Here is a 24,852-nt window from a genome sequence, read left to right on the forward strand (position 1 = left end):
TGTGGCCGTGCAGGTGACGCAGGTGGCGTGTCCAGCCCGACGCGGGGGGGGGGTGCAGGACAAGAGGGACCCCCTCGCGTGTGGCAGGGTCTGGGTGCCCCCCCGACCCTTCCTGCTGAAGTTTTGGGGGGACCAAGCAGGGGAGACCTTCTGCCCTCCCCAGGAAGGGCAGCACTGTCGGTGCCCCCCCCCCCGGTGCCTCCAGCGGGGTGTGGGGTCTGCGGGAGATGGGGAGGGGGCTGCAGGACCGGGAGCATCCCGGGGGACGCGGGAAGAGGGGGGGACAAACCCGGGAACATCTGGGGGAGCGGGAAGATGGAGCAGGAGGGGGGGCAGGACCGGGTTTGGGGGATGCGGGGTCCCCGGGAGAGAGGGGCAGGACCGGGATATCCCCGGGTGTGGGGGTCTGCAGGAAAGGGGGGGGTGAGGGGCAGGACCGGGGGCACCCCCGCTGCTGGGGAACAGGTGGGGCAGGACCCTGAGGTGATGGAGAAGAGGGGGGGGGGGCACATCTGGGGATACCCCGGGGTGCGAGGGAAGTTGGGAGGGGTCGGACCAGGAACAGCTCGGGTTGATGGAGAGGACGGGGGGAGGGGGGGGGGGGCAGCGATGCTGAAATCGGCGGGGAGGGGGCGGGTAGAACCGGGGACACCCCGAGGTGCGGGGGGGGACAGAACCGGGGGCACCCCGAGATGAGGGGGGAGAAGAACCGGGGGCACCCCGAGGTGCGGGGCTCTCCCCGCGCCCCTCGCCCCGCTCTGTGCCGGAGCCGGTGCGGGGTCCCGGAGCGCTCGGAGCCGCCCCCCCCGGTGCCCCCCCGCCGGCCGGGATTGGCGGGGCCGCCCAGGCGCCGCCCGGCCCCGCAAGTCTCCAACTTTCTTCCCGCCGCCCCTCGCCGCCGCCGCCGCCGCTGCTCCCGGAGCCCCGCGATGCTCCGCCACCGGCTGCCCCTGCTCGGGCCCGGGCTGCTGCTGCTGCAGGTACGGGGGGGCATCCGCGACCCCCGCCCGGGGGGCGTGCGGGGCTGCGCGGTTACCGGCCAAGGGGGGGCGATTACCGGGGGTGGGGGGGCATTTCCAGGATCATTTGGGGGCGTAAGATAAATCCAGGGGAGGGGACGTGGGGTCCTGACGGGGGTCGTGCATTGGGGGGCTCTGGCAGTCACGGAATGAGCGCATGGATGGGGGGTGTCGAGGAGGGGGGGTGAAGGGGAGAGTTGCATGGGAGGGGTCCTGCCCCTCCCCCGAGCTGGGGGGACACGGGGCTGTCCCGGAGCTCGGGCGGAGTTGTGGTGTCGGGGGGAGCCTCGGGGGGTCCCGTTCCCCCTCCCCAACCCCGGTTGCAGAGCGCGGGAGGCGCCGTCTGGCAGGTGCGGGGAGGGGGGGGGGGGCAGCGAGACGGAGCCGCGCGTGAGCCACGCGTGGGGGGGGGGGCGGTCGGACCCTCTGCTTGAGGAGCCCCGCGGGGTGGGGTGGGGGGGGGGGGGGGTCGGGGAGCCCTTGTCCCGCACCTGCAGCACACCTGGGGAGGCGGGAGCGGCGTGATTTCCCCACGGTGGCGATGTCGGGGAGCGAGGGGGGGCCCCACGCAGGACTGGGTGGGGGGGGCAGCTCTTCGCTGGTTCTGCCAAGGGCGTGAACCCCAAAACCACCTGCAGAGACGACGCCTCATTCCTGACCCGACTCTGTTCGGCCTCAGCCCTGCCGGGGGGGCTTCTCCCACCCACCCCATTCCCATCTCACCCAGTGCTCTCCCACACATGGGAGTCTCGCCCCACGCGACAGGCCTGGGGGTCGGGGGGGGCTTTGCCTGTTCCCCCTTTGCCTGTTTGTGGGAGCTGAGGAGCCACTGCAGCCGCAGAGACCCCCCCCCGACTCCCCCCCGCCTGCAGAGTCCCCCCCACAATGTCCCCCAGTCCCAGATACTGAAAGCTTCCCAAGGCCACTCACCCCCGCGTGTCCCCCCTCTGCCACCTCCTCTTGCAACCCCTCGGGGGGCTACAGCTGCATCCAGCGCCGTGGTGGTCGAGGGGGGGGGGTGCGATGGAGCCCCCCCAGCCCAGCCGGGGGGGCGCGGGCTCATCACCCAGCAGATCTGATTTCCTGACACTCCATTTTTACTTTCTGTGTTTCATGAATAAAATCAAACGAGTCAATTCCCTCTCGGGAATTGGATGCACATCAGGGACCCCCCCCCCTGCACCACCCGACCCCCCCAAGGCAAAGGCTCCTGCAACTTGTCTCTGCCTGGCACGCTGCTCCCTGCGTGGGGAGGGGGAGACGTGTGCCCGCGTGTGGGGGTGGCTCGGCGTGACCCCCCCCCCTCCCCGTGTCCATCCATTGCAGAGCATCTGTCGGTGCTGGAGCTGCTTCAAGACAAATGGGTTTGTTTTGATGAAATCCGGAGCAGGGCGCTGCCCTGGCCCCCCCTCCGCCCACGCAGGCGGCGGTGCTGAGGAGGGGGCACGGGGGGCTCAAAGCTGGGGGGCACGGACGTGGCAGGGGGTGGGTATGAGGGTGCAGGAGCTTCCTGCACAGGGATAACCCCGGGAGATGCCCTGAGCCCCCACCCCTCTGCGCTGGGGGTCCAGGACCCTCCCCCCTGGCAGGGCACGGGGGGGGGCCGGGGTCTGCCCAGTCTGTGCCCCCCCGGGTGCCAGGGAAGGGTGACGGAGCCATTCCTGCCCCTCGGCTCTTCGGGCCTGTTGGGGAGAAACTTTCCCGGTTTCTTTTGGGGGTCAGGAAGCAGCTGGATGGGTGGGAGGGGGTCGCACTGGCTTCCCCCCCTTGTGACAAACCTTGTCACTTGTGGGTCCCCCCGGCTGTCACCTCCCGTTCCCTGCGTTTGCTGTCACCCTGCGGGGTGACACCGCTGTGTCCCACCCGTGCTGGGATGGACAAACTGTGCTGTTCCCACTGTGGGGGTGCAGACCCCCCCTCCCCAGCCCCTCCACCCTTCGTGGCTGCTGCTCCCCGAGTTTTGCTGTGCTGGCAGAGCTGAACAGGCAGGGGGACGAGCCCACCTCTGATTGCGAGTGACACCCCCCCGCCCCTCCCCAGCCTTTCCTGGCCTCCTGCGTTATTTCTATGCATCCCATTATTTTCTGTTCAATCTTGGGGGTCCCTGCGGGTGAGGCTAGCCTGGCTCGAGGGTCGCACCCAGGACCCTTGGTTGGAGGAAGGGCGATTCTCCCCGCATCCCCCGGGGGATGAGACGCAGATGCCACCCCTGGCCCTGGGTGTCCCATGCCCCCCACCCAGCACTGAGCGAGCTTCAGCAGTGGAGGGGATGGGCGATGCCGGCCCTGGATTGGGCTGGAACAGGCAGGAACACCGGGATGAAGCCACGATGGGATGGCCGAGTGCCACAGCAGGACCAGGATGGGACAAGGGTGTCTTTCCTCACCCTGCTCCATCGCTGCTGCCTTTGCCAGAATTTGTCCCCCCCACACCCACTGCGCCCGTGCCTCGGTTTCCCTCCTTTCTGGCACAGGCAGGTGAGACAGCGGCTGTCTGTGAAGCACCTGAGTGTTGCTGGCAGGTTTTCCACCTTGGATTAACCCTTCGCAGGAAAATCCTGCCTTGCTCTGCCGGTGGCCATGCCAGCCGGACCCTGCTGGCCCGGGATGCCAAACTCATCCACTTCGTCCCTTCCTTCGCCTTGCTGACACCCAGGAGCTGTCTCTTTGCTCTTAGCAGATAATGCCAGCCCTTTCCATGCAAGGACACCCCAATTCCCACCTCCCCAGCTGCCATTTTTTAGGGGGAATTTACCCTGCTCGTGGCTCGGAGGAACGCATCACATTTGAAGCCAGAGGAGAGGATCTGGGCTTTGGGTGGTGGTGCTGCCCCATCTGGCCGGGGGTCCCTGGGGGTGCTGAGCTCCAGGCCTGGCTGCAGCGATTCTGGTGCCCGCGGGGCCGGGATGGGCTCCGTGCATCCCCCGGTGCCGCTCCTGCAGCTCCCCGAGCCGCCCGCCGTTGCGGCGGGTGCTGTGTGCTCAGCATGGCTGAGCTAATCTATCGCCAAACAAACACACACTGTTATTCCGAAAGAAGGTTTCCAAGCGACTCATTTCCCTTTTTTTAATAACTCTTCCCTCTGGTGCCCTTTGCACCCTAAGCTGGGAGATTCAATAAGGCTGGAGCCTGGAGCGTGGCTGGCGCAGCCTCAGCGAGGAGGGGGAGCTGTGCCAGGGGAGGGGGCGCACCCAGGGGTGCCCCCCAGCCAGACCCACCCACCCTTGCGCTTCCCGGTGCCGCTCTGGCTCCAAGCCGGGTCCTGTTTTATTGCTTTTTTCCCCCTCTCTCCTGTTTTTAATTGCCAGTTTTCCGCTGGGAACTGGCAGAGGTGGCCGAGCCGGGATGGGGGGCGAGGCGGGCGCTCCCCCTCTCGCGACAGCTGAGCCCCCACAGCTAATCACACCCTTGCCAATTAACGCTCCCGGATTAATGACTTCACCCGCCCTTTCTGCATCCACAGCTCCTCCTCTCGGGGAGCCACGGTACCCCCAAAAGCGTGGGGTGAGACCCCCGCAGCTGGAGCCCCCCAGCCCCTGCCCTGGCCGGGCTCCAGCCTCGCCGCGGTGCCTGGCTCAGCCTTCGCGCTCGGGCGCTGGAGGTAAATGGCCCAGGAAAGATGAAGCTTCCTCTCCCGCCGCTTGGATTGCTGCTGAAGGAATAATCACGTCCCCGTGCCCCCCCCCCCGCTCCCCGTCTCCAGCCCCCCCGCTTTTTTTCCCCTGTTGCAAAAGGAAAGTCATTGTAGAGGAACAGAGCAGGGACGCGAATCAATCCCAAATCAATTCCCGCTGTGCACGGATCCCGTGTGACCCCCGTGACCGTCCCAGCTGCTGGGCTGGTGTCGCACACGGGGGGAGACCCTCTCATTGTCCCCCCCTCTGTGCCTGCAGCAAGCAGAGCAGTGCTCACCTGGCACCTGCGAGAGCCTGGAGCCTGGTGATGGGGGAAAAGTGGGGGTGAATCCAGCCCTGGGGGGCACCAGGGGGACCCTGGGCTGTCCCCTGCTGCTGGTGGGACCCAGTGCCCGGCTGTGGTGGGTCATGGTCGTTATGACCCCAGCGTTGCCCTTGAGGGTCCCCAGAGCTCCTGGGGGGGTCTCTTGGGGGGTTAAAATAAAAATCCACTGCTGGGGGGTGTGGGGGACATCTGTGTCTTTGCTCTGCCCCCCAGGGGCAGAACTGGGATCTGTTCCTGGGGGGAACAGATCCCAGCTGGCGCCAGGAATGTGGGGGGAGATGTGCAGTGTTGGGGTCACAGGGATTGGGGGGCACAGAGGGGGCAGCCCGACATTCCCCCCCTCTCTGGTGACCTTCGCATTGGCCCTGTCTCACCCGGAGGGGACGCGGGGAGGGGGTGTGGGGGGGGGGGGGGGGGGGCTGGAAATGCGATTTATGATCCCGCCTGATACGATCTTATAAAATTTCCCGGGCACACTCGAAATTACATTTCCATAGCTCAGGAGCAGCGATCTCTGTGCGCGCCAATACCTGCCACTTTTATGGCTACATTTATTGCAATAATAAAGTGAAATGGTGAAGCGAGGGGTGGGGGTGCCTGGGGGGGGGGAAGCAGCCGGGCAGAAGGTGGGGGTTGTGTTGCTCAGGGCCTGGGGTCCCCCTGTTTTTGGGGACTCGGGGGAGAAGCTGCTGCTTCTCTGCCCTCACCTGCTGAAGAGCTGGAGGAGGGATAGAGAACCCCACAGCCTGTTCTGCTGGGGGAAAACTGAGGCAGGGACAGTCCTGGGGGGCATCCTTGGCACTGGAGATGTGGGGAGACCCTGCTGGCTGCACTTCCTTGTCCCCACACACCATCCCCGTGAGCTGCCCGTGTCCCCACGTGTCCTGCACAGTGTGACTGGGGGTGCCCAGGAGGAGCCCCCACCCCAGCGGCCCCCACAAGTCAATCAAGGCACTTCCAGGCCTGTTGGCCTCTGGGAGCTGCTGGGTGACAAATGCCCAGCAGCCACATGTCCCTGTCCCCCGCCACCCCCCTGTCCCCTCTCTGCTGGCTGCTGCCCACCCACCCGCACCCCCTCTCCCCCTCCTGTTCCGTTTATCTCCTGTTTTCCCATTCATTCCCTTTTCTCCTCCAGCCCAATGAGTCACACAAGCCCCGAATCCTTTGCCTGCTGCCGTCTCCTCCTTTCTATTATATTTTTTCCTTTGCTCTTAACAGCACTTTCCTTTTTCACCCGTGGGGGGAGAGACTCGGGATGTACATTTTTCCCGGCTCGCCCCCCCCCCCCAGCCACCTCCCAGCTCCTGCCTCACCGTGAAACCCTTAAAAGTAATAAATAAATAAAACAACGGCTGAGGAAAGAAAAGGCAGGAAACGAGTGACAGGGAAAAGAAACCAAAACGAAAGAAAGAAGGAGGAGGGAGAAAAAAAGTCCTACTCGGGCTATGAAATATTTATTAGCCAGCGCGTGCCGAGCGCGTTAATAAAGCTGCAGCATTTGCATATTTTTTTTTTCTCTCGGCGAGGAGCGAGGTGTCTGTTTGGGGGTGAAGGCACAGTTGATCCCCCAGCCCCGTGCAGGTCGTGGTTCTGCTCGAGGTGACAGCAGCCCTTAGGGCACGCAGCACTCAGTGTCACCCGGAGCAGGAGCACGGGCACGCGGCTGGAAGGACCCGAGGGCAGGTTTGGTGGATTTGTTTGGATTTGGTGAATTTGGCTTTGGTGAGCTCTCCTCTGGCTGAGGAGGTGCTGGTGTCAGATTGCTGCTGTCCTGATGCTGGGGTTGCCCATCCCAATGTTGGGGGTGCCATCCCAGTGTTGGGGTACCCCTTCCCAGTGCTGGGGTTGCCTATCCCGGTGCTGGGGTGCCCATCCTGGTGGGTATAGGGGGTGTCGTGCTCACCTGCCCACCACCCTTTCAGGGGTTGTGGCTGCACAGGATGGGACAGGATGGGAATGGGGTTGAGGACAGGGGTGGGGATGGGAACAGGGTGGTGGTGGGGGCAGGAATAGGCTGATGGAATTAATGGGAACAGGGTGGTCATAGGGATAGGGACAGGATGGTGGTGTTAATGAGAACAGGCTGGTGGAAGGTATGGAGACAGCCTGGCCATGGGAACAGGGACTGGAATGGAAACAGATTGGCAGTAGAGATGGGGACAAGCTTAGGACAGGGACAGGCAGCACAGAAGGGACAGAGGAAGGAGCAGAGAAGCCTTGGGGTGATCCTGCTGAGCCCCTCTCCAGGCAGGATCCATCCAGCCATCACTGCGATTGTGCACGTGGCCATGCATGGGTGTGTCATGACTTGTCCCGGTGTCCCCTCTTCCCCTGTCCTTTTGCCCTTGATTCCTTGCCAGCATCCTCAACTGCAGCCGTCCCGGGGAGGGACCAGGTGTCACCTCCCCAGTGCCCCCAGTCCTTTGCCCTGGCATCAAGCCCTCCCCAGGATGGAGAGCAGCACGGCCATGCCTGTCTGGGAGGAGTGGGGACAGCGAGGCTGTGAAGATGGAGAAGCCATTGGGATAGGAACAAAAGGGCAGTGGGGTTGGGGACAGGTGGGGGATAGGGATTGGGGCAGGCTGACTGTAGGGACAGGGTCAGCCTGGCAGAGGGGATGGGGACAACTTGTTAGGGATGGTGGCATTGATCGGGACAGGATTAGTGTGGGGATGGGGTCAGACTGGCGGTGTTGATGGGGACAGGATGGCGATGGGGATGGGGACAGACTAGCAGTGGGGATGGGGACAGGATGGCAGTGGGGATGGGGACAGGCTGGGTGTAGGGATGGGGACAGGCTGGGTGTAGGGATGGGGACAGGCTGTGGTGTTGATGGGGACAGGATGGCAGTGAGGATGGGGACAGACTGGCGGTTTTTATGGGGACAGGATGGCAATGGGGATGGGGACAGACTGGTGGTGTTGATGGGGACAGGATGGCAGTGAGGATGGGGACAGACTGGCGGTTTTTATGGGGACAGGCTGGCAGTGAGGATGGGGACAGACTGGTGGTGTTGATGGGGACAGGCTGGCAGTGGGGATGGGGACAGACTGGGTGTAGGGATGGGGACAGACTGGCGGTGTTGATGGGGACAGGATGGCAGTGGGGATGGGGACAGACTGGTGGTGTTGATGGGGACAGGATGGCAGTGGGGATGGGGACAGACTGGCGGTTTTGATGGGGACAGGATGGCAGTGGGGATGGGGACAGGCTGGCAGTGGGGTTGGGGACAGACTGGCAGTGGGGATGGGGACAGGCTGGGTGTAGGGATGGGGACAGACTGGTGGTGTTGATGGGGACAGGATGGCAGTGGGGATGGGGACAGACTGGCAGTGGGGATGGGGATAGGCTGTGATGTTGATGGGGACAGGATGGCAGTGGGGAAGGGGACAGGATGGCAGTGGGGAAGGGGACAGGATGGCAGTGGGGTTGGGGACAGGCTGGCAGTGGGGATGGGGACAGGCTGGTGGTGTTGATGGGGACAGGATGGCAGTGGGGATGGGGACAGACTGGCAGTGGGGATGGGGGCGGGCGCACACGGTAGAGATGGGGACAGGCTGGCGCTGGGGACGGGGGCGGGCGCACGGGGAGCACGGAACGCGTCACCCGAGCACCTCGCTCCGTGTATGCGGGTGTCACCGCGTGAGTGTGTCACCTCTGTGTCACCGCGCGTGTGTCACCGTGTGTGTGCACACACAGACGTGCTCGCGGGGCCGCGCAGGACCCGTGGAGGTGTTTGTGCGCGCCCAGCTGCGTGTGCCCGAGAACACCCGCTGGCGTTCCTTGCATCACTCGGGCGCACAGGCGGCCTGGGCACCCATGGGTGCACCCGCTCACCCAGAGAGACTCGGGAACAGCCATTGCCGAGCTCTCCGCGCTCCCTCGCCCTCGGACACGCCTGGGCACGCCGGGTCCCTCCCGCAGCCCCGAGGAGCCCGGCGCGGCACCGCGGCACCGCATTAGCACCCGCGCGGCGCCGGGAGATAAATGGGAGCTGTCAGAGGCACCTTGTTTGCTGCTAACCTTTGGAAATGCCACGGCGCCCCGGGCTGCGCCTGCCGGGGGGAGCGGGCCCGCGGGGATTGTCGCTCACCACCTCCAATTAATCTCCTCGCGCTAACGAAGGCGTCGGGGTGACAGGGGAGAGGCTGGGTTGACCCTGAGCCCGTGGGGAGAGCGGGACACCCCCGAGCTGTGGAGCAGTGTCCGTGCTGCCAGCGGGCCCCGCCGAGGGGTGGGGACAGTTTGGGAACGGGGTTGGGGACAGGGGTGGGGATGGAAACAGGCTGGCGGTAGGGATGGGGACAGGCTGGTGGTATGAATGGGAACAGGATGGTAGGGACTGGAGAAGGCTGGTGACATTAATGGGAGCAGGGTGATGGCCATGGGGACAGGGATAGGGTGGTGGTATTAATGGGAACAGGGTGGTAGGGACAGGGGCAGGCTGGTGGCATTAATGGGAACAGGGTGGTAGGAACAGGGATAAGCTGGTGGCATTAGTGGGAACAGAGTGGTAGGAACAGGGATAAGCTGGTGGCATTAATGGGAACAGGGTGGTAGGAACAGGGATAAGCTGGTGGCATTAATGGGAACAGGGTGGTAGGGACAGGAGCAGGCTGGTGGCATTAATGGGAACAGGGTGGTAGGAACAGGGATAAGCTGGTGGCATTAATGGGAACAGGGTGGTAGGGACAGGGGCAGGCTGGTGGTATTAATGGGAACAGGGTGGTAGGGACAGGAGCAGGCTGGTGGCATTAATGGGAACAGGATGGTGGCCATGGGGCAGGCATAGGGTGGTAGCCATGGGGACAGGCTGGCCTGTAGGACAGGAAGGAGGTTGGCAGTAGAGATGGTGACAAGCCTGGGATGGGAACAGGCTGGTGCTGGAGATGAGGCCTTTGTTGGGGGCTGTTGTGGTGCTCTGCTCCCCCTCCCCCAGTGCTGTTCTGCCTTGAGCCCGTACCCCACAGTTCCCAGCCCCCTCTCAGGGTGCTGGAGCTCATCCCAGCCCACACTGGGGCAGCCAGGCCCCCTGTCCCCCCCCTGCTGCTCCACTCCCCTCCACCAAGGTGACCGAGGGTCTCAGGGGAGCTGCTGACGGCGCTTGGCCCCAGCAGCAAATGGGATGTGAGTGGCCATCACTGCCGGGCCTGACACACCAAATTGATGCCGGCACCCAGAGCCTTCCCGGTCCCTCTGCAGCTCCTCCAGCCCTTCCTGCATCCTTCCCTGGCTCTCTGCACTCACTGGGGGTGGCACACGATGCCTGCAGACACACAGCAGCCCCACACGGCTCCAGAAGGGCACACAAGGGGCTTGAGAGCAGCTAAACCTGGAGTAATGCCGTGGGGATGATGAGGAGGTTGAGGAGGGGGGCAGCAGGGATGTGTAGATACAGCGGTGCATGTGATAGTGAAAAACAACCATTTCAGGGAACCTGTGCATGCCAGCAGAGCTCCTCACACCACAGAGCCACGCGTGGCCCTGTCCTGGTGAGAGCAGCGTGGGAGGGGGCCGGCACTGGGACCCCCCTGTGCACCCAAAATATCCAAAAAGTTCAGGGGCACGTGCGTGCGGCTGCACCCCGACGGCAGAGCAGCAGCATTAATATTTAACGGGAGGTGTAGGGGAGCTGCCCTGAATGCCGACAGCGCTGCCAGGGCGCGGGGGGGGCGGGGGGTGACCTTGGCTCCCCTCGGTGCTGGCGTGGCTGAAGCGTCCCTGGCCCGGCTCATCCGTGCCCCGAGCCCCCCGGCCCGAGGGTCCCCCCGCGCTCCCGGGCTGCGCTGGTGCCGCAATCGATCGCCCTGGCTGCATCGCAGCCGCTGCCCTGCTCTGCAATTCCCTTTCATCCCCCGCTCCCCCAGCAGCTCCTGCCGAGGGACTGGAGAGGTTGGGGTGCTGCCAATCTGGCCCTTCGCCCGCAGGGGCTGGGGCATCTCTGTTTCTGCAGGGATGGGGGATTTTTGTTCTGTCTGTGCCCCCAGCCCCTGGCGCTGTCCCGCACCAGCCTGGCCTGGGGATCCGCAGCCCTCGGGGGCACAGCGGGCTCTGCCAGTGTCTGTCCCCCTCTGCTCGCACTGCGTCCCTTCCCCACTGCCTGCCTATCCCTGTCCCATCCCTGTCCCTTCCCTGTCCCATCCTTGTCCCATCCCTGTCCTGCCACCTCCAGCGATTCCCATCACAGCCTGCTCCAATCCAGTCGCATCACGCTCCCCTCACCCCGTGGAAAGGGAAACTGAGGCGGGGAGGAGGGCACAGGCACCTGCGGCACTGCTGGGGACCGGCCTTGGCTCCCAGCCCTGGCTGAGATGGAAATCCAGCGCAGAGCTTGGAAACCTCCAGAAATCCTTCCCGGCGGTGGGGGCTCAGCAGGATGTGCTGCTGTGTGTGTTCCCCGTGGGCTGCAGCCCCCAGCCCCTCATCCTGGGTGCAGAAGGGTTTGGGGGGCTCCCAGCTGAGGGGTCACCGGTGCCCCTCGGCTTCCTCACAGCGGGGAGTGAGGGGTCCCAAGCCTGATGGATGGAGAGACCGAGCAGAGTTGCAGTGCAGACACCACCCCTCTCCCAAAAATGCAGCTCTGTCAGCTGGGGGTGCCCCTCTCCCTCTCCCCTTGTTATCTTGCCATCCCGGTCCTGCCCCCCCTCTCCGGCTGGCGAAGGCGCCCGGCTTTGAAGCTGCGTTGAAATATAGATAAGGGCGAAGGCAGCAGCCGCGCTCGGAGAGAGCCGGGGGGAGCGCGGGGCTGGCCGGGCTGGGGGTGCAGGGAGGGATGCTGAGCTGCAGCTCTGCACTGCACACCCCCATGATGGGCTGAAGCACCCCCAAATCCCTTTCCCACAGGCGTGCCCAGGGCTCCTCTCTCTGGTGCAGCAGAACCAGAGCAGATTTAGGAGCTCAGCCCGGCACAGCTCAGGGGGGTCAGATGGAGCCCCTGGCTCAGCAGAGAGTGTGGGGGTCCCTGGCTGGGCTCCCCCAAGGGTGCTGCTCCATCTCTGCAGGGAGACCCTGAACTGAGACCTGCCTGGCCATAGAGGAGTCTCATGGGGGGCTCATGGGACCCCCATCATTCCTGCTGGGGATTATTCCCAAGAAGGAAATGGCATCGAGCCATTCTGCAGGATGAGCCCCCAGCACTGACAGGAGCCACTCCCCGGGCCTGCCTCAACTCCCCGTGAGAGCACAGCCCCCCACGCTCCCCCAAGCCCCTCCAGCTGGTGCCTCTGCCCACCGCCCCCTTCCCACTCCCCCTCCCTCGTTCCCCCCGGCATCCAGGTCATCCAGAGCAGAAACTGCCGGCACAGCCAAGCACCTGCCAGCTCAGGGCGACAGTGATTGACGAGGCCGGGGCTGCTGGAGCAGCATCCGCCGTGCCAGAGCAGCTGGCAGGGCAGGAGGGCACAGCGGGCACCCCGGGAGCAGTAGGATGAGGGATGGGGGCACGGGGGGCAGGTGGGCAGGGGGTGAGGGACAGGGGACACGTCAGAGTTGGGGTCTCAGGTTAGGGCTGGCATCTGGCTCTGCCTGCTGGTGTTCATCCCAGTGACTGGGGGAACCTCGGGTCATGGCAGGAGGATGAGGAGGGTGCAGGCAGGAGGATGAAGAGGGTTCAGGCAGGAGGAGGAGGAGGGGGCACGCAGAGCGATGAGGAAGGGCACTGGCACAGCTCGTGCAGTCTCTGCTCTCTCCCCCAGACGGTGTGTGCTGGCGGTCACGTCGCCAAGACCTTGGGGTACCTGGAGATGGGCACCTCCGGGCTCCTCAAGGATGTCCCCTACGGCACCCTGAAGCCCCCGGTGCTGAACCTCGGGCGGCTGATCCCGGCAGAGCCGCCCCGGAGCGCGGGGACACCGCTGGGCACCGGCCGGAGCCCCTGGGACTGGCAGAAGAACCAGACGGCCGGGGAGCTGCTGAACCCCCGCGCCCACCGCAAACCCACCCTCAAATCCAGCCGCACCAAGAAGATTTTTGGTTGGGGCGACTTCTACTTCAACATCAAGACGCTCAAGTTCAGCCTCCTGGTGACGGGGAAAATCGTCGACCACATCAACGGCACCTTCAGCGTTTATTTCCGACACAACTCCTCCAGCTTGGGAAACGTCTCGGTCAGCATCGTGCCCCCTTCCAAGGCGGTGGGTTTCGAGGTGCTGGTGCCCGGCCCTCCAGCGCTGCCGCGACCACCGCCCCCTCCCCAGCAGAGCACCCTGCCCGAGGGTCGCCCGGCCAAGGCGCTCAATTGCCACGTGGAGTACGAGAAGACGAACCGGGCACGGAAGAACAAGCCGTGCCTGTACGACCCGTCCAAGGTGTGCTTCACGGAGCACACGCAGAGCCACGCCGCCTGGCTCTGCGCCAAGCCCTTCAAGGTCATCTGCATCTTCATCTCCTTCCTCAGCATCGACTACAAGCTGGTGCAAAAGGTCTGTCCCGACTACAACTTCCAGCACGACAATCCCTATTTCGGCTGATGGCACCGCAGCGCCCCGTTGTCACTTGGGGCTCCCTGTCACCCCGACATCGGTTCCCTGTTCATCACTGGAGTGTTTCTGTGCTGGGTTGTGGGACAGCCCGTGCTGGGGGTCCTGGACCCCACCCAACGCCATCCCATCACAGGGATTCAGTTGGCTCTGGGGGTTGAAGGTTCCCCCCCCCACCCCAAAAATGACATCCCATCCCTGCAGCATCCCTGCGCCACAGTGGGGTACGGCCAGTTCTGGGGGTCCCACCCATCCCATCACTGAGGATCCCATGCTGGGGTAGAGCCGGTGCTGGGGGTCCCAGTTCCCCCCTCCCCCAGTGACATCCCATCACTGCATCATTGGGTAGAGCTGGTGCTGGGGGTCCTGGACCCCCCCATACTGACAACCATCACTGGGGTACACTGATCCTGGACCCCCACCCACTGAGACCCCATCCCTGCAGCCCCCCGTTCTGAGCTGCACCAGTTCCTGGGGGGCCCCTGCACCCACTGAGACCTCATCACTGGGGTACACCTGTTCCTGGGGGTCCCAGCCCCCTCCCCCCACTGACACCCCATCATTGCAGCGCAGCCTGAGCTGGGAATCCTGGACCCCTACCCACTGATCCTCCCCCTCTCCCGCCCACTGAAACTCCATCATGCCCCACTTCGGGTACAACTGGTGCTGGGGGCCCTGGCCCCCCCACCCACTGAGACCCCCCCCACCCATTGAGACCCCCCCACTGTAGCTGGGGGGTGCAGGCACAGAGCCCCCCCCGTGCTGGGCTGGGGTCGCTGGCAGTGTGGGGGAGGGGGCACAGCCCCGTGTGATGTCACCTCTGGTGTGTCACAGGTGGCACTGGGGCAGGTCAGGGTGCTGGAGGGGGGGGCTCAGCCCCCACCCCAAACACTGGGGGGGGGGGTTTGGTGTGTCTGCAGCCCCCCAGCCGTGCACACGTGTGTGACTCACCTGTGCTATGCGTGTGCAAGGGCCCCACCCAGGTATTCTGCAGCCCCCCCCCCCTCCGGTGACCCATGGACCCCCCACACCTCCATGGGGGCCCCCCCAGGTGTGCAGCCCCCCCAGGTGTGCAGCCCCTCCACCCAACGCTCTGAAGTGCCAGGTGGTGGTTAGGGGTGCGAGGGCGGGGGAGGTTCCCGGGGGGCTGCCCCCTCCTCTCGGGGAGGGGCTTCTTCATCTTTTTTTTTTCTTTTTTTTTTTAAAGAAAATTTAAAATGGGAAAAAAAAAAAAAAAAAAAAAAAAAGTGGAAAATAAAGAAAAGCCTAGAGAAAAAAAAAAAAAAAAAAAAAAAGAGTGTGGTTGATTCCGCCCCGATTGGAGATGGAGGGAGAGCGAGGAAGAGGAACCCCCAGGATTAGGAATGGGGGTGCAGGGATGGGGCACCCCAAAATTAGGAATGGGTGGTGCAGGGGTGGGGCACCCCAAAATTAGGGATGGGAGACCCCAAAATTAGGAATGGGGGGTGCAGGGATGAGACCCCAGGATTACGAATTGGGGGTGAAGCACCCAAAAATTAGGAATGGGGAGTGCAGGGATGGGGATCCCCAGGATTAGGAATGGGGGGGTGCAGAGGTGGGGCACCCCAAAATTAGGGATGGGGGGTGCAGGGATAGGAGGACCCCAAAATTAGGGATGGGGGGTGCAGGGATGGGACCCCAGAATTACGAATTGGGGGTGAAGCACCCCAAAATTAGGGATGGGGGGGTGCAGGGATGGGAGACCCCAGAATTAGGGATGGGGGGTGCAAGGGTGAAGCACGGCAAAATTAGGGATGGGGGGTGCAGGAATGGGAACACCAGGATTAGGAATGGAGGGTGCATGGTTGAGGCACCCCAAAATTAGGGATGGGGGGGTGCAGCGACCGGTCTGACTCCGGCGGGGGGGTGGGGCAGGTGTCGCACCCCCAGTTTCCCGTCGGCCCCGGTGGCTCCGCCCTCCCGGCAGCGCGCGCGGGGGGCGGGGCCAGGCGGGGCCGGGACCGGGAGCGGCGCCGGCACCGGGACCGGGGCTGGGACCCGGCCCGAGCCACGTGCAGCGCGCACCGAGATGTGGCCGCTCCGCCTGGGCAGGGTGAGCCTGGGGCTGGGACAGCGCCCGGTAACCGGGGGGAGATGCGGGGGGGGATCCCGGTTCCCGGTAATGTCCCCGGTAAAGATCCGCAATTCCCGCATCCCCCCGTGCGCTGCGGTCTCTGGTGTCTCCCGGGGGTCCCGGTGCTCGGGGGGACAGTCGCGGTATGCGGGGAGGGTGGGGGACACACACCGGGACCCCCCCGGTGCACGGGAACTCCCGGGGTGTCCCGGAACCGAGAGGGGTTCCGGTTACCGGGGGATTTTCGGTGTTTTCAGGGGTCCCGCTGCCCGCACTGTGCCGCAGACCCCGCTGCGCGCAGGGGTCTCCATCCCCGACATATCCCGGTGCCCCAATGGGGGGGTCCCGCTCCCCGCTGGGGGGGGTCCCGGTGCCCCGTTATTCTCCCCCGGTGCGCCCCTTCCTCCACCCTCCATCACCCCCGGGGGTCTCAACCCCATCCCGCTCCTCCTCCTCGCCCCCGGCTGGGCACCGGGACCCCCATCCCGGTTTGGTGAGTCGTCCCCCCCCCCCCCCCCAATGTGTCCCCCCCCCACCGCGGACTTTGTGTCCATCCCAAAGTCCCCGGGGCCGGAGCGGCCGCGGCCACCGGCCTTGGCCCCTGGCCGGAGCCCGCGGGTGATGCAATGGGGCCGCGGAGGTTACATCACCCAGAGCCGGCTTTGGGGTGAGGGGGGCGCTGGGAGCCCCCCTGCTTGTGCTCTGCGAGGGTCCCCCCGCAGCCACCCCCCTGCACCGAGGGGGGGGTCCCGTGGGTGAAAGTCCAGCTTGGGGGGAACCCGTTGTGCCTTGTGGGGTGCTTGGGGAGGACTCCAAGTGTCTTGGGGGGGTCGTTGTGTGCCTTGTGAGGACTTTGGGAGGGGTCCCCATGTACCCTGTAGGACCTTGGGAGCATCCCCATGTGACTTTTGGGGTCCCCATGTACCCTGTGATGCCTTGGGAGGATCCCCATGTGACTTTTGGGGTCCTCATGTATCCTGTGGAGAGCTTTGGGGGGGTCCCCTTGTGCCTTGTGGGAACCTTGGAGGGATTCCCATGTTCCCTGTGTGGAGCTTGTGGGGTCCCCATGTGATTTTGGGGGACCATGGAGGAATCTCCATGTGCCCTGTGGGGTCTTCGGGGTCCCCATGTACCCTGTGGGACCTTGGGAGCATCCCCGTGTGACTTTTGGGGTCCCCATGTACCCTGTGATGCCTTGGGAGCATACCCATGTGACTTTTGGGGTCCCCATGTACCCTGTAGAGAGCTTTGGGGGTCCCATTGTGCCTTGGGGGGGGTCCCCTTGTTCCTTGGGGGAACCTTGGAGGGATTCCCATCTGCCCTGTGGGGTCTTTAGGGTCCCCATGTGCCCTGTGGAGAGCTTTGGGGGGTGTCCATGTGTCTTGGGGGGGTCCCCATGTACCCTGTGAGGTCCTTAGGGTCCCCATGTGCCCTGTGGAAAGTTTTGAAGGGTTTTGGGGGGTCCCCATGTGCCCTGTGGAGAGCTTTGAGGGGTGTCCATGTGTCTTGGGGGGTCCCCATCTGCCTTGTGGGGTCTTTAGGGTCCCCATGTGCCCTGTGGAGAGCTTTGAAGGGTGTCAATGTGTCTTGGGGGGTCCCCATGTGCCCTGTGAGGTCCTTGGGGGGTCCCCATGTGCCCTGTGGAGAGCTTTGAGGGGTGTTCATGTGTCTTGGGGGGTCCTTGGTGTCACCTTGCTGGGTGACACCGCATCCACAACATGGGTGTGCCACTCCTGCCGCTGTCACCTGCTGCTTCAGGGCTGGGCTGGGGGGTCTCAGCCTGTGCCCCCCTGTCTGTACAGAGCCTGCAGCGATGGGTGGGCAGCAGCAGCCAGCGGGCACAGCACGGCCCTGCCACTGCCACTGCCACCAGCGGGCACCTGCCAGGCTGGACGGGGCAGGAGAGCCTGGCCCAGAGCGACCCCGAGATGTGGAGCCTGGTGCAGAAGGAGAAGGATCGCCAGTGCAGGGGGCTGGAGCTCATTGCCTCTGAGGTGAGGGCTGGGGGGGATTTGGGGGACCCCCTGGTTAAGGGGTTTGGCTGTTTTGTTTCTTATCCACCTTTTTTTTTCCATCCCCCCCCCCAGAATTTCTGCAGCCGGGCAGCTCTGGAGGCGTTGGGCTCCTGCCTCAACAACAAATACTCAGAGGGATATCCTGGGAAGAGGTAAAGTGGGGAGGGGGCTGGGGGCTCCAGTGGGGGCTGCACCAAATCTCCCATGGGGGATTGGGGGGTGATACAACCATCCCTAGGGATTTTGTGCCCTGAGACAATGAAGCCCTTCAGGAGAGATGCCCCCTCCCTACCAAAACCCCTGTTACCATTTAGGATTTCTATTAGTCTTTACTAGATGATTGGTCTTTTCTCACCTAGAATCTTGAAGTAATTGGAGACTTCTCAACTTATTATTTTACTGGTTAGAATCCCAATCCCCCTAAAACCTATAAACACCCCTTGCTGTGCTATAAAATAAATAAATCTACCTTCAGAACCTCTATGGCAACTCCTGAATTCTCATTCCTGGCTAGCTGAGAAACTGAATCCTACCCCAGCTATCCAGACCCCACTAGAGCCACCCAGGCAGGTTCGGGGGATGGAGCCACCCTAGCCCCAGGCAGGTTCAGGGGATGGCAGTGTGACCCCGCCCTGTGTGTGTCCCCAGGTACTACGGGGGGGCGGAGGTGGTGGATCAGATCGAGCTGCTGTGCGAGCGGCGGGCGCTGGAAGCGTTCGACCTGGACCCCGCCCGCTGGGGCGTCAACGTCCAGCCCTACTCGGGCTCCCCGGCCAATTTCGCCGCCTACACGGCCCTGCTGCAGCCCCACGACCGCCTGATGGGGCTGGACCTGCCCGATGGGGGACAGTATGTGGGGAAATGGGGGGGGGATGGGGTTGGTTGCCCCCCACCCCCGGGGGTCCCAGCCTCACCCCCTGCCTTCCCCCGCAGCCTCACGCACGGGTACATGACGGATGTCAAGAGGATCTCGGCCACCTCCATCTTCTTCGAGTCCATGCCCTACAAGCTTGATGTGAGCTGGGGGAGGGGTGAGCCCTGGGGTGTCCCCAAGGTGTCCCCAAAGTGTCCGAGCTGCTCTGTCAAACCCCTGCCCTCCCTCCCCTCCGTGTCCCAGTGCCAGGCGAGGTGCCCAGGACTCGGGTGGGCATGCTGTGCTCAGGGCAGGGGGCACAGCTGTCTGTCTGTCTGTCTGTCCATTCCCACGATGACCAAGCTCACTGTCCATGTCTGGACTAACTGACCGAGCTCTCCTGTCTGTCCATCCCTCACAGCTATCCCTGGGGCTGACTGGTCTGTCTGTCTGTCTGTCCCTGGGCTGACCAGTCTGCCTTTCTGCCTGTCCCTGGACTCACTGACCCATCTATTTGTCTATCCCTGGATTGACCAATCTGTCTGTCCGTCCCTGGTCTGACTGACCTGTCTGCCTGTCTGTCTATCCCTGGACTGATTGACCTGTCTATCTGTTTGTCTGTCCCTGTGCTCACTGTCTGTCTATCCCTGTGCTCACTGTCCATCTGTCCGTGTGCTCACTGTCCATCTGTCCCTGTGCTCACTGCTTGTCTGTCTGTCCCTGTGCTCACTGTCTGCCTCTCCCTGTGCTCACTGTCTGTCTGTCTGTCTGTCCCTGTGCTCACTGCCTGTCTGTCTGTCCCTCCAGCCCTCCACAGGCCTGATAGACTATGCCCAGCTGGAGGTGACAGCGCGGCTCTTCCGCCCGCGCCTGGTGATCGCCGGCACCAGCGCCTACGCGCGGCTCATCGACTACGCCCGCATCAAGAGGGTACTGGGGGAAACTGGGGGTGCAGGGGGGGCTGGGGACAGTGGGTGACACCAGTGGTGTCCCCAGCTGGGCTCTGGGGCCAGCAGGTGACCCCGGTGGTGTCCTGAGCTGGGGGGAACCTGGGGCTGCAGGGGAATCTGGGGCCAGCAGATGACTGTGGTGTACATAGCTGGGATGACCCAGCAGGTGACCCCAGGGGTGTCCCCAGGTGGGCTCTGGGGCCAGCAGGTGACCCTAGTGATGTCCCCAGCTGGGGGAAACCTGGGGTTGGGGGCCAGCAGGTGACCTCAGGGGTGTCCCCAGGTGGGGGGAACCTTGGGCTGCAGGGGCTCTGGGACCAGCAGGTGACCCCAGTGGTGTCCCCCGGTGGGCTCTGGGACCAGCAGGTGACCCCAGGGGTGTCCCCAGCTGGGGGGAACCTTGGGCTGCAGGGGCTCTGGGGCCAGCAGATGACTGTGGTGGACCCAGCAGGTGACCCTGGTGTCCCCAAGTGGGGGCACCTGGGCTCTGGGGCCAGCAGGTGACCCCAGGGGTGTCCCCAGCTGGGGGGAACCTGGGGCTGCAGGGGGTCTGGGGCCAGCAGATGACTGTGGTGGACCCAGCAGGTTACCCCAGGGGTGTCCCCAGCTGGGGGGAACCTGGGCTCTGGGCCCAGCAGGTGACCCCACGGTGTCCCCAGGTGTGTGAGGAGGTCAAGGCATACCTGCTGGCAGACATGGCTCATATCAGTGGGCTGGTGGCAGCCAAGGCCATCCCGTCCCCCTTCGAGCACGCCGACGTCGTCACCAGCACCACACACAAGACCCTGCGTGGTGCCAGGTGAGACCCCCCCGGGCCTGCTGGTCATTCTCATTAATTGATTTAATTAATTAGTGCCTTGTCTGAAGTTTCTTTTGTTTTTACTTAGAGCTGGGATTAAAAGACGTGAATTTTCTCATGTTTGGGCTTGTTATGAAATCTTATTTAAAGTACAGAAAATTTGGTAATGCTCTTAGCCATGAGATAGAAGAGCAAAATGGAGGTGAATTTAGCTAAGGTCTCTTCAAGCTAAACAGTCCAATAGAGATTTAACTTATATTATTTATAGTATATTTTATAATATACTTTATTTTATAATACACTTTATTTTATAATCCACTTTATTTTACAACATACTTTATTTTATAATATACTTTATGTTATAATATACTTTATGTATACTTTTAAAAATATACTTTATATATATATACTTTTTATATACTTTATATAATGTATACTATATATTGATATATAGTATATATTATACTGTATATGATACTATGTTATATATTACATATAGTATTAATATAGTATATTATATTTTATATAATATATAATAGATACTATATATATACAATATATAATATATAGTATATATACTATAATATATGATATATATTATATATAGTATAAAGTATTAATAATAGTATATATAATATGTACTATCATATATAATATAATACATTATATACATAATATATAATCTATTATCTATTATCTAATCTATAATACATTAAGTATATACATTATGTTATATATAATAATATACTGTATAGAATATATTTTATAATATAGTATATAATACTAATTTTTTTTTTAACTTGTATTACTTATACTTTTGACTTGATAACCATACTTCTGTGACCCTCAGTGCAGCACTAACTAGAAACCACTCCATTTTGTCCCATACCTATTAGTACATTATAAAAACCTCAGATTTAAAAACCCTTCACCATGTGAAATCACACATTAGTATTTAATTACACACCCACGATTTAAACTCCATCACTTAAATTTGGAAGCTTTCTCCAAAGCCTTGGGTCAAAAGCAGAGTTCTATAGGAATTCAGTGCCAGGAAGCTGAAAAAGCCCAAATTTCTATAATTTAACAACCCCCTGGCATGGGGGCTGTGCCCGTGGGGACCCATGGGGGTGGTGTCCCCAAGGGGAGGGGAGGTGACACTGTCTCTTGCCACCAGGTCAGGACTGATCTTCTACCGCAAGGGCGTGCGCTCCGTGGATAAGAAGACAGGCAAGGAGACCCTCTATGACCTGGAGGACAGGATCAACTTCTCTGTGTTCCCCTCCCTGCAAGGGGGACCCCACAATCATGCCATTGCTGCTGTGGCTGTGGCTCTCAAACAGGTGTGTGCTGGGCTGGGGGTGTGTCCTGGTTTGGAGGACAGGTGTGTGCCAATAAAGGCAAAAACTTCTCTTTGAAATGGAGAATGTAAACCCCCTCCCTCCAAATTATTATAATTTTGAAATTAAGGGGCTCTCAGGGAAAGATAGGGGAATTAGGAATAACAGTTCTTTACTAGAAAAATTAAAATAGAAATACAGTATCACAAAGAACAATCCCAACCCTGCAGAGTCAGAATCCAAGCTGACACCCGTCAGTCAGTCAGGGTGGTGGCAGCAGTCCCATTCAATGGTGGCTGCATCCTCCTGCAGTGGCAGATGTGGCTCAGCTGGAGCAGTGCTCCTGCAGAAGGTGCAGTTTCCTCTGAAGGTGCAGGGATGATGTGGAAAGGTCTGACTTTCCTCTGGAATCCAGTGGGAAGATGGATAACTTGCTGTCCAAAATCTCAGTTTTTATCTGGGTAGGAAAGGCTTGGCTCCTGCCCTGGGTGGAGCATCTCCAAGTGGGATGATGGAATTTTATCAGTCATGCACTGGGACTCACTGGCCATGAACAGGAGATATCTCCTGGAGGGAGGATGGGCTGTGGAAAGATAAAGATGATTGCCCAGTTGGTTTAAAGATGGACCATTAGCAGATAATGTGTGCCAGGAGATCAGGGTCACTGCCACACCCAGTTTTAAACAATGGCCCATTAACAGGAGATATCCCCCTAAGGGATAAGAATCTCTGCCACACACAATTTTTAACAATGGCCCATTAACAGGTGATAGCTCCTGGATGAAGGGTGGGTCATGGGAAAGATAAAGATGATTGCCCAGCTGGTTTAAAGATGGCCCATTAGCAGATAATATATACCACAATAAGGAAATCACTACCCCACCTGACTTCAACAGATGGTGATAAAATACACATTTCTGGCCACACCAACCCAACACAAGGTGCCCTGTGCCCCCTGTGCTGATGGGGTGTCCCCCTCTCCCAGGCCAGCTCCCCAGCATTCCGGGAGTACTGCCAGCAGGTGCTGAGGAACGCCAAGGCCATGGCACAGGCGCTGCTGCAACGTGGCTACACCCTGGTGTCAGGTAATGCAGCTTTGGGGATGAGCAGCTCTTCTCTGCTCAGCAAGAGGGTTTTGGGGGTGCTCAGGGGTCCTCACCCCTCTCCTTTGCTCCACAGGTGGCACTGACAACCACCTGGTGCTGGTGGACCTGCGGCCCAAGGGCATCGACGGGGCGCGGGCAGAGCGGGTGCTGGAGCTTGTGTCCATCACTGCCAACAAGAACACCTGCCCGGGGGACAGGAGTGCTCTGACCCCGGGGGGGCTGCGCCTCGGTGAGGGACAGGCTCCCTCCTGCCGTGGGGGGCCCCAGGTTTTCACCCCCACTCTGTTTCTGCTTTAGCTGAGGATTCCCCAAGTGGGAATTCAGAGCCTGTTTTGGCCGGGAAAGGGGTGGGAGCCCATGGGAGCAGGATTTGGGGAGCCCTTTTGGAGGGCTAGGACTCAGTGAGCCCTTTTGGGGGGCTGGGATTCAGGGAACCCTTTTGGGGGCCTGGGACTCAGCCCTTCTTAGGGGATTGGGACTCAGGGAGCCCTTTTGGGGGGGCTGGGATTCAGGGAGCCCTTTTGGGGGGCTAGGACTCAGCCTTTTTTATGGGATTTGGACTCAGGGAGCTTTTTGGGCAGGCTGGGACTCAGGGAGCCTTTTTGAGGGGCTGGTACTCAGGGAACTCTTTTGGGGGGTCTGGGACTCGGCGTAATTTTGGTGGGGCTGAGACTCAGCCTTTTTTAGGGGATTGGGACTCAGGGAACCTTTTTGGGGGGCTGGTGCCCCCACAGTGCTCCTGTCCCCTTTGGCTCCATCCCCAGGAGCCCTTTTGAGGGGTTTGGGACTCAGGGAGCATTTTTGGGGGCTGGTGCCCCCACAGTGCTCCTGTCCCTGATGGGCTCCATCCCCAGGTGCCCCTGCTCTGACCTCCCGCCAGTTCCGTGAGGAGGATTTCCAAAAAGTCGTGGAGTTCATCGACGAGGGCATCACGCTGGCCCTGGACGTCAAGAGCAAAACCAGTGAGCCATGGGGAGCCCCTGCCCCCATTTCCCCATTCCTGGGGGTCTCTCAGCCCTTTTCTCCTTGTGGTGCCAGCTCTGCTCCCCTTGTGGTGCCAGTCCCTCTCCCCTTCTGGTACCAGCTCTGCTCCCCTTGTGGTGCCAGCTCTGCTCCCCTTGTGGTACCAGCCCTGCTCCCCTTAATGTACCAGCCCTGCTCCCCCTGTGGTGCCAGCCCTGCTCCCCTTGTTGTGCCAGCTCTGCTGTGGGTCCCTGGGAAGGGATGGTGTTTCTGTGTGGCCCTGCCCTCCTCACCTGCTCCCCCCCATCCCCAGGTAAGCTCCAGGACTTCAAGACTTTCCTGCTGCAGGACCCGGAGACTCAGCGGCGCCTGAGCGACCTTCGCCAGCGCGTCGAGACCTTCGCTCGTGCCTTCCCCATGCCCGGCTTCAGCGACCACTGAGGGGGGCACACCCCTCCTGCCAGGCTCTGGGGTCACTGGAGGGGTGGGCAAGGAGAGGCTGAGACCCACCCTCTGCCTTTCCTGCTCCCCTTCCCCCCCGTTTTCACCTCTGGGTGCTGCGCCCCCGGGGCGGCGCGCGCCCATCCTGCTCACAGTGTTAGGGTACAGAGAGCCCCCAGACCCTGCTTGGGGTGGGGGGCACTGCTTGTTCCAGCCTCATCTTGCACTTTTCTATGGGGAGGGGTTGCTATAATAAAAGTGGGGGCAGATCCTGGAGGTGTGTGGGTGTTGTGCTGGGAGGGCAGAGGGATGTTGGGGACAGGCCAGGAGATTTGAGGCTCTCGTGCCTCAGTGTCCCCATCCTGGTGCTGCCCCCAGTGGGTTCTGAGGGCAGAGGGTGATGCTGAGCCCCAGAATACTTGGGGTGAGTGAGGGGGATCCTTTCCCACTCTCTTCCTGCCCAGATGGGCACCAGGCAGACCCCGCCCCATGTCACGTATCCCAGAGGCTGCACACGTGTGGGTGTGACCCCTCCACCCCTCCCAGCCCTTTCCCTCTCCCCTGGGGCCGGGGAGGGACCCTGGAGCGTGAGAGAGAGGAAACAGCACCCGAGGGCTTGTCCTGCTTCCAGCAGGATGGGAGCCCCCCCTGCCCCTGCCCTCCCGGGGGGGTGATAACATCTCCTGCCTTAATGGCTCTGGGAAACCACGAAGAATCCAGTTTGCTGCCCCCCCCTTCCAATAATTTATTCCTGTGCTATGAGTTTAATGCAGGCACGAGGTGAGGGTGAGGGGTGTGGGGACACCCACAGGGGTGTGGTTTATTGGGGGGTGGG

At 61.5% G+C, this 24,852-nt stretch overlaps 2 protein-coding genes across 2 annotated transcripts; both read left to right on the plus strand.

The window, feature by feature from the left end:
- Positions 1 to 880: 880 nt before the first annotated feature.
- Positions 881 to 13,453, plus strand: NXPH4 (neurexophilin 4). The gene is made up of 2 exons (XM_079329307.1): positions 881 to 980; positions 12,673 to 13,453. Exons 1-2 carry the CDS (start codon positions 930 to 932, stop codon positions 13,444 to 13,446), a joined length of 825 nt encoding a protein of 274 aa, XP_079185433.1. The 5' UTR covers positions 881 to 929; the 3' UTR covers positions 13,447 to 13,453.
- A 2,008-nt stretch (positions 13,454 to 15,461) lies between these two features.
- On the plus strand, positions 15,462 to 24,267 carry SHMT2 (serine hydroxymethyltransferase 2). Its single transcript, XM_079329271.1, has 12 exons — positions 15,462 to 15,529; positions 17,353 to 17,544; positions 17,638 to 17,717; positions 18,214 to 18,414; positions 18,499 to 18,580; positions 19,226 to 19,348; positions 20,028 to 20,167; positions 21,345 to 21,510; positions 22,493 to 22,592; positions 22,687 to 22,842; positions 23,468 to 23,575; positions 23,890 to 24,267. Exons 1-12 carry the CDS (start codon positions 15,506 to 15,508, stop codon positions 24,015 to 24,017), a joined length of 1,500 nt encoding a protein of 499 aa, XP_079185397.1. The 5' UTR covers positions 15,462 to 15,505; the 3' UTR covers positions 24,018 to 24,267.
- Positions 24,268 to 24,852: the final 585 nt, after the last annotated feature.

The sequence above is a fragment of the Erithacus rubecula genome (assembly GCF_903797595.1).
Source record: "Erithacus rubecula genome assembly, chromosome: 31".
NCBI lineage: Eukaryota > Metazoa > Chordata > Aves > Passeriformes > Muscicapidae > Erithacus > Erithacus rubecula.

Coding starts and splice junctions, on each gene's coding strand:
- NXPH4 (XM_079329307.1), top strand. CDS start 930: ATGCTCCGCCACCGGCTGCCCCTGCTCGGGCCCGGGCTGCTGCTGCTG. Junction 981..12,672: donor CCGGGCTGCTGCTGCTGCAG/GTACGGGGGGGC, acceptor TCTCTCCCCCAG/ACGGTGTGTGCTGGCGGTCA.
- SHMT2 (XM_079329271.1), top strand. CDS start 15,506: ATGTGGCCGCTCCGCCTGGGCAGG. Junction 19,349..20,027: donor ACTACGCCCGCATCAAGAGG/GTACTGGGGGAA, acceptor CGGTGTCCCCAG/GTGTGTGAGGAGGTCAAGGC. Junction 22,843..23,467: donor CCCGGGGGGGCTGCGCCTCG/GTGAGGGACAGG, acceptor CTCCATCCCCAG/GTGCCCCTGCTCTGACCTCC.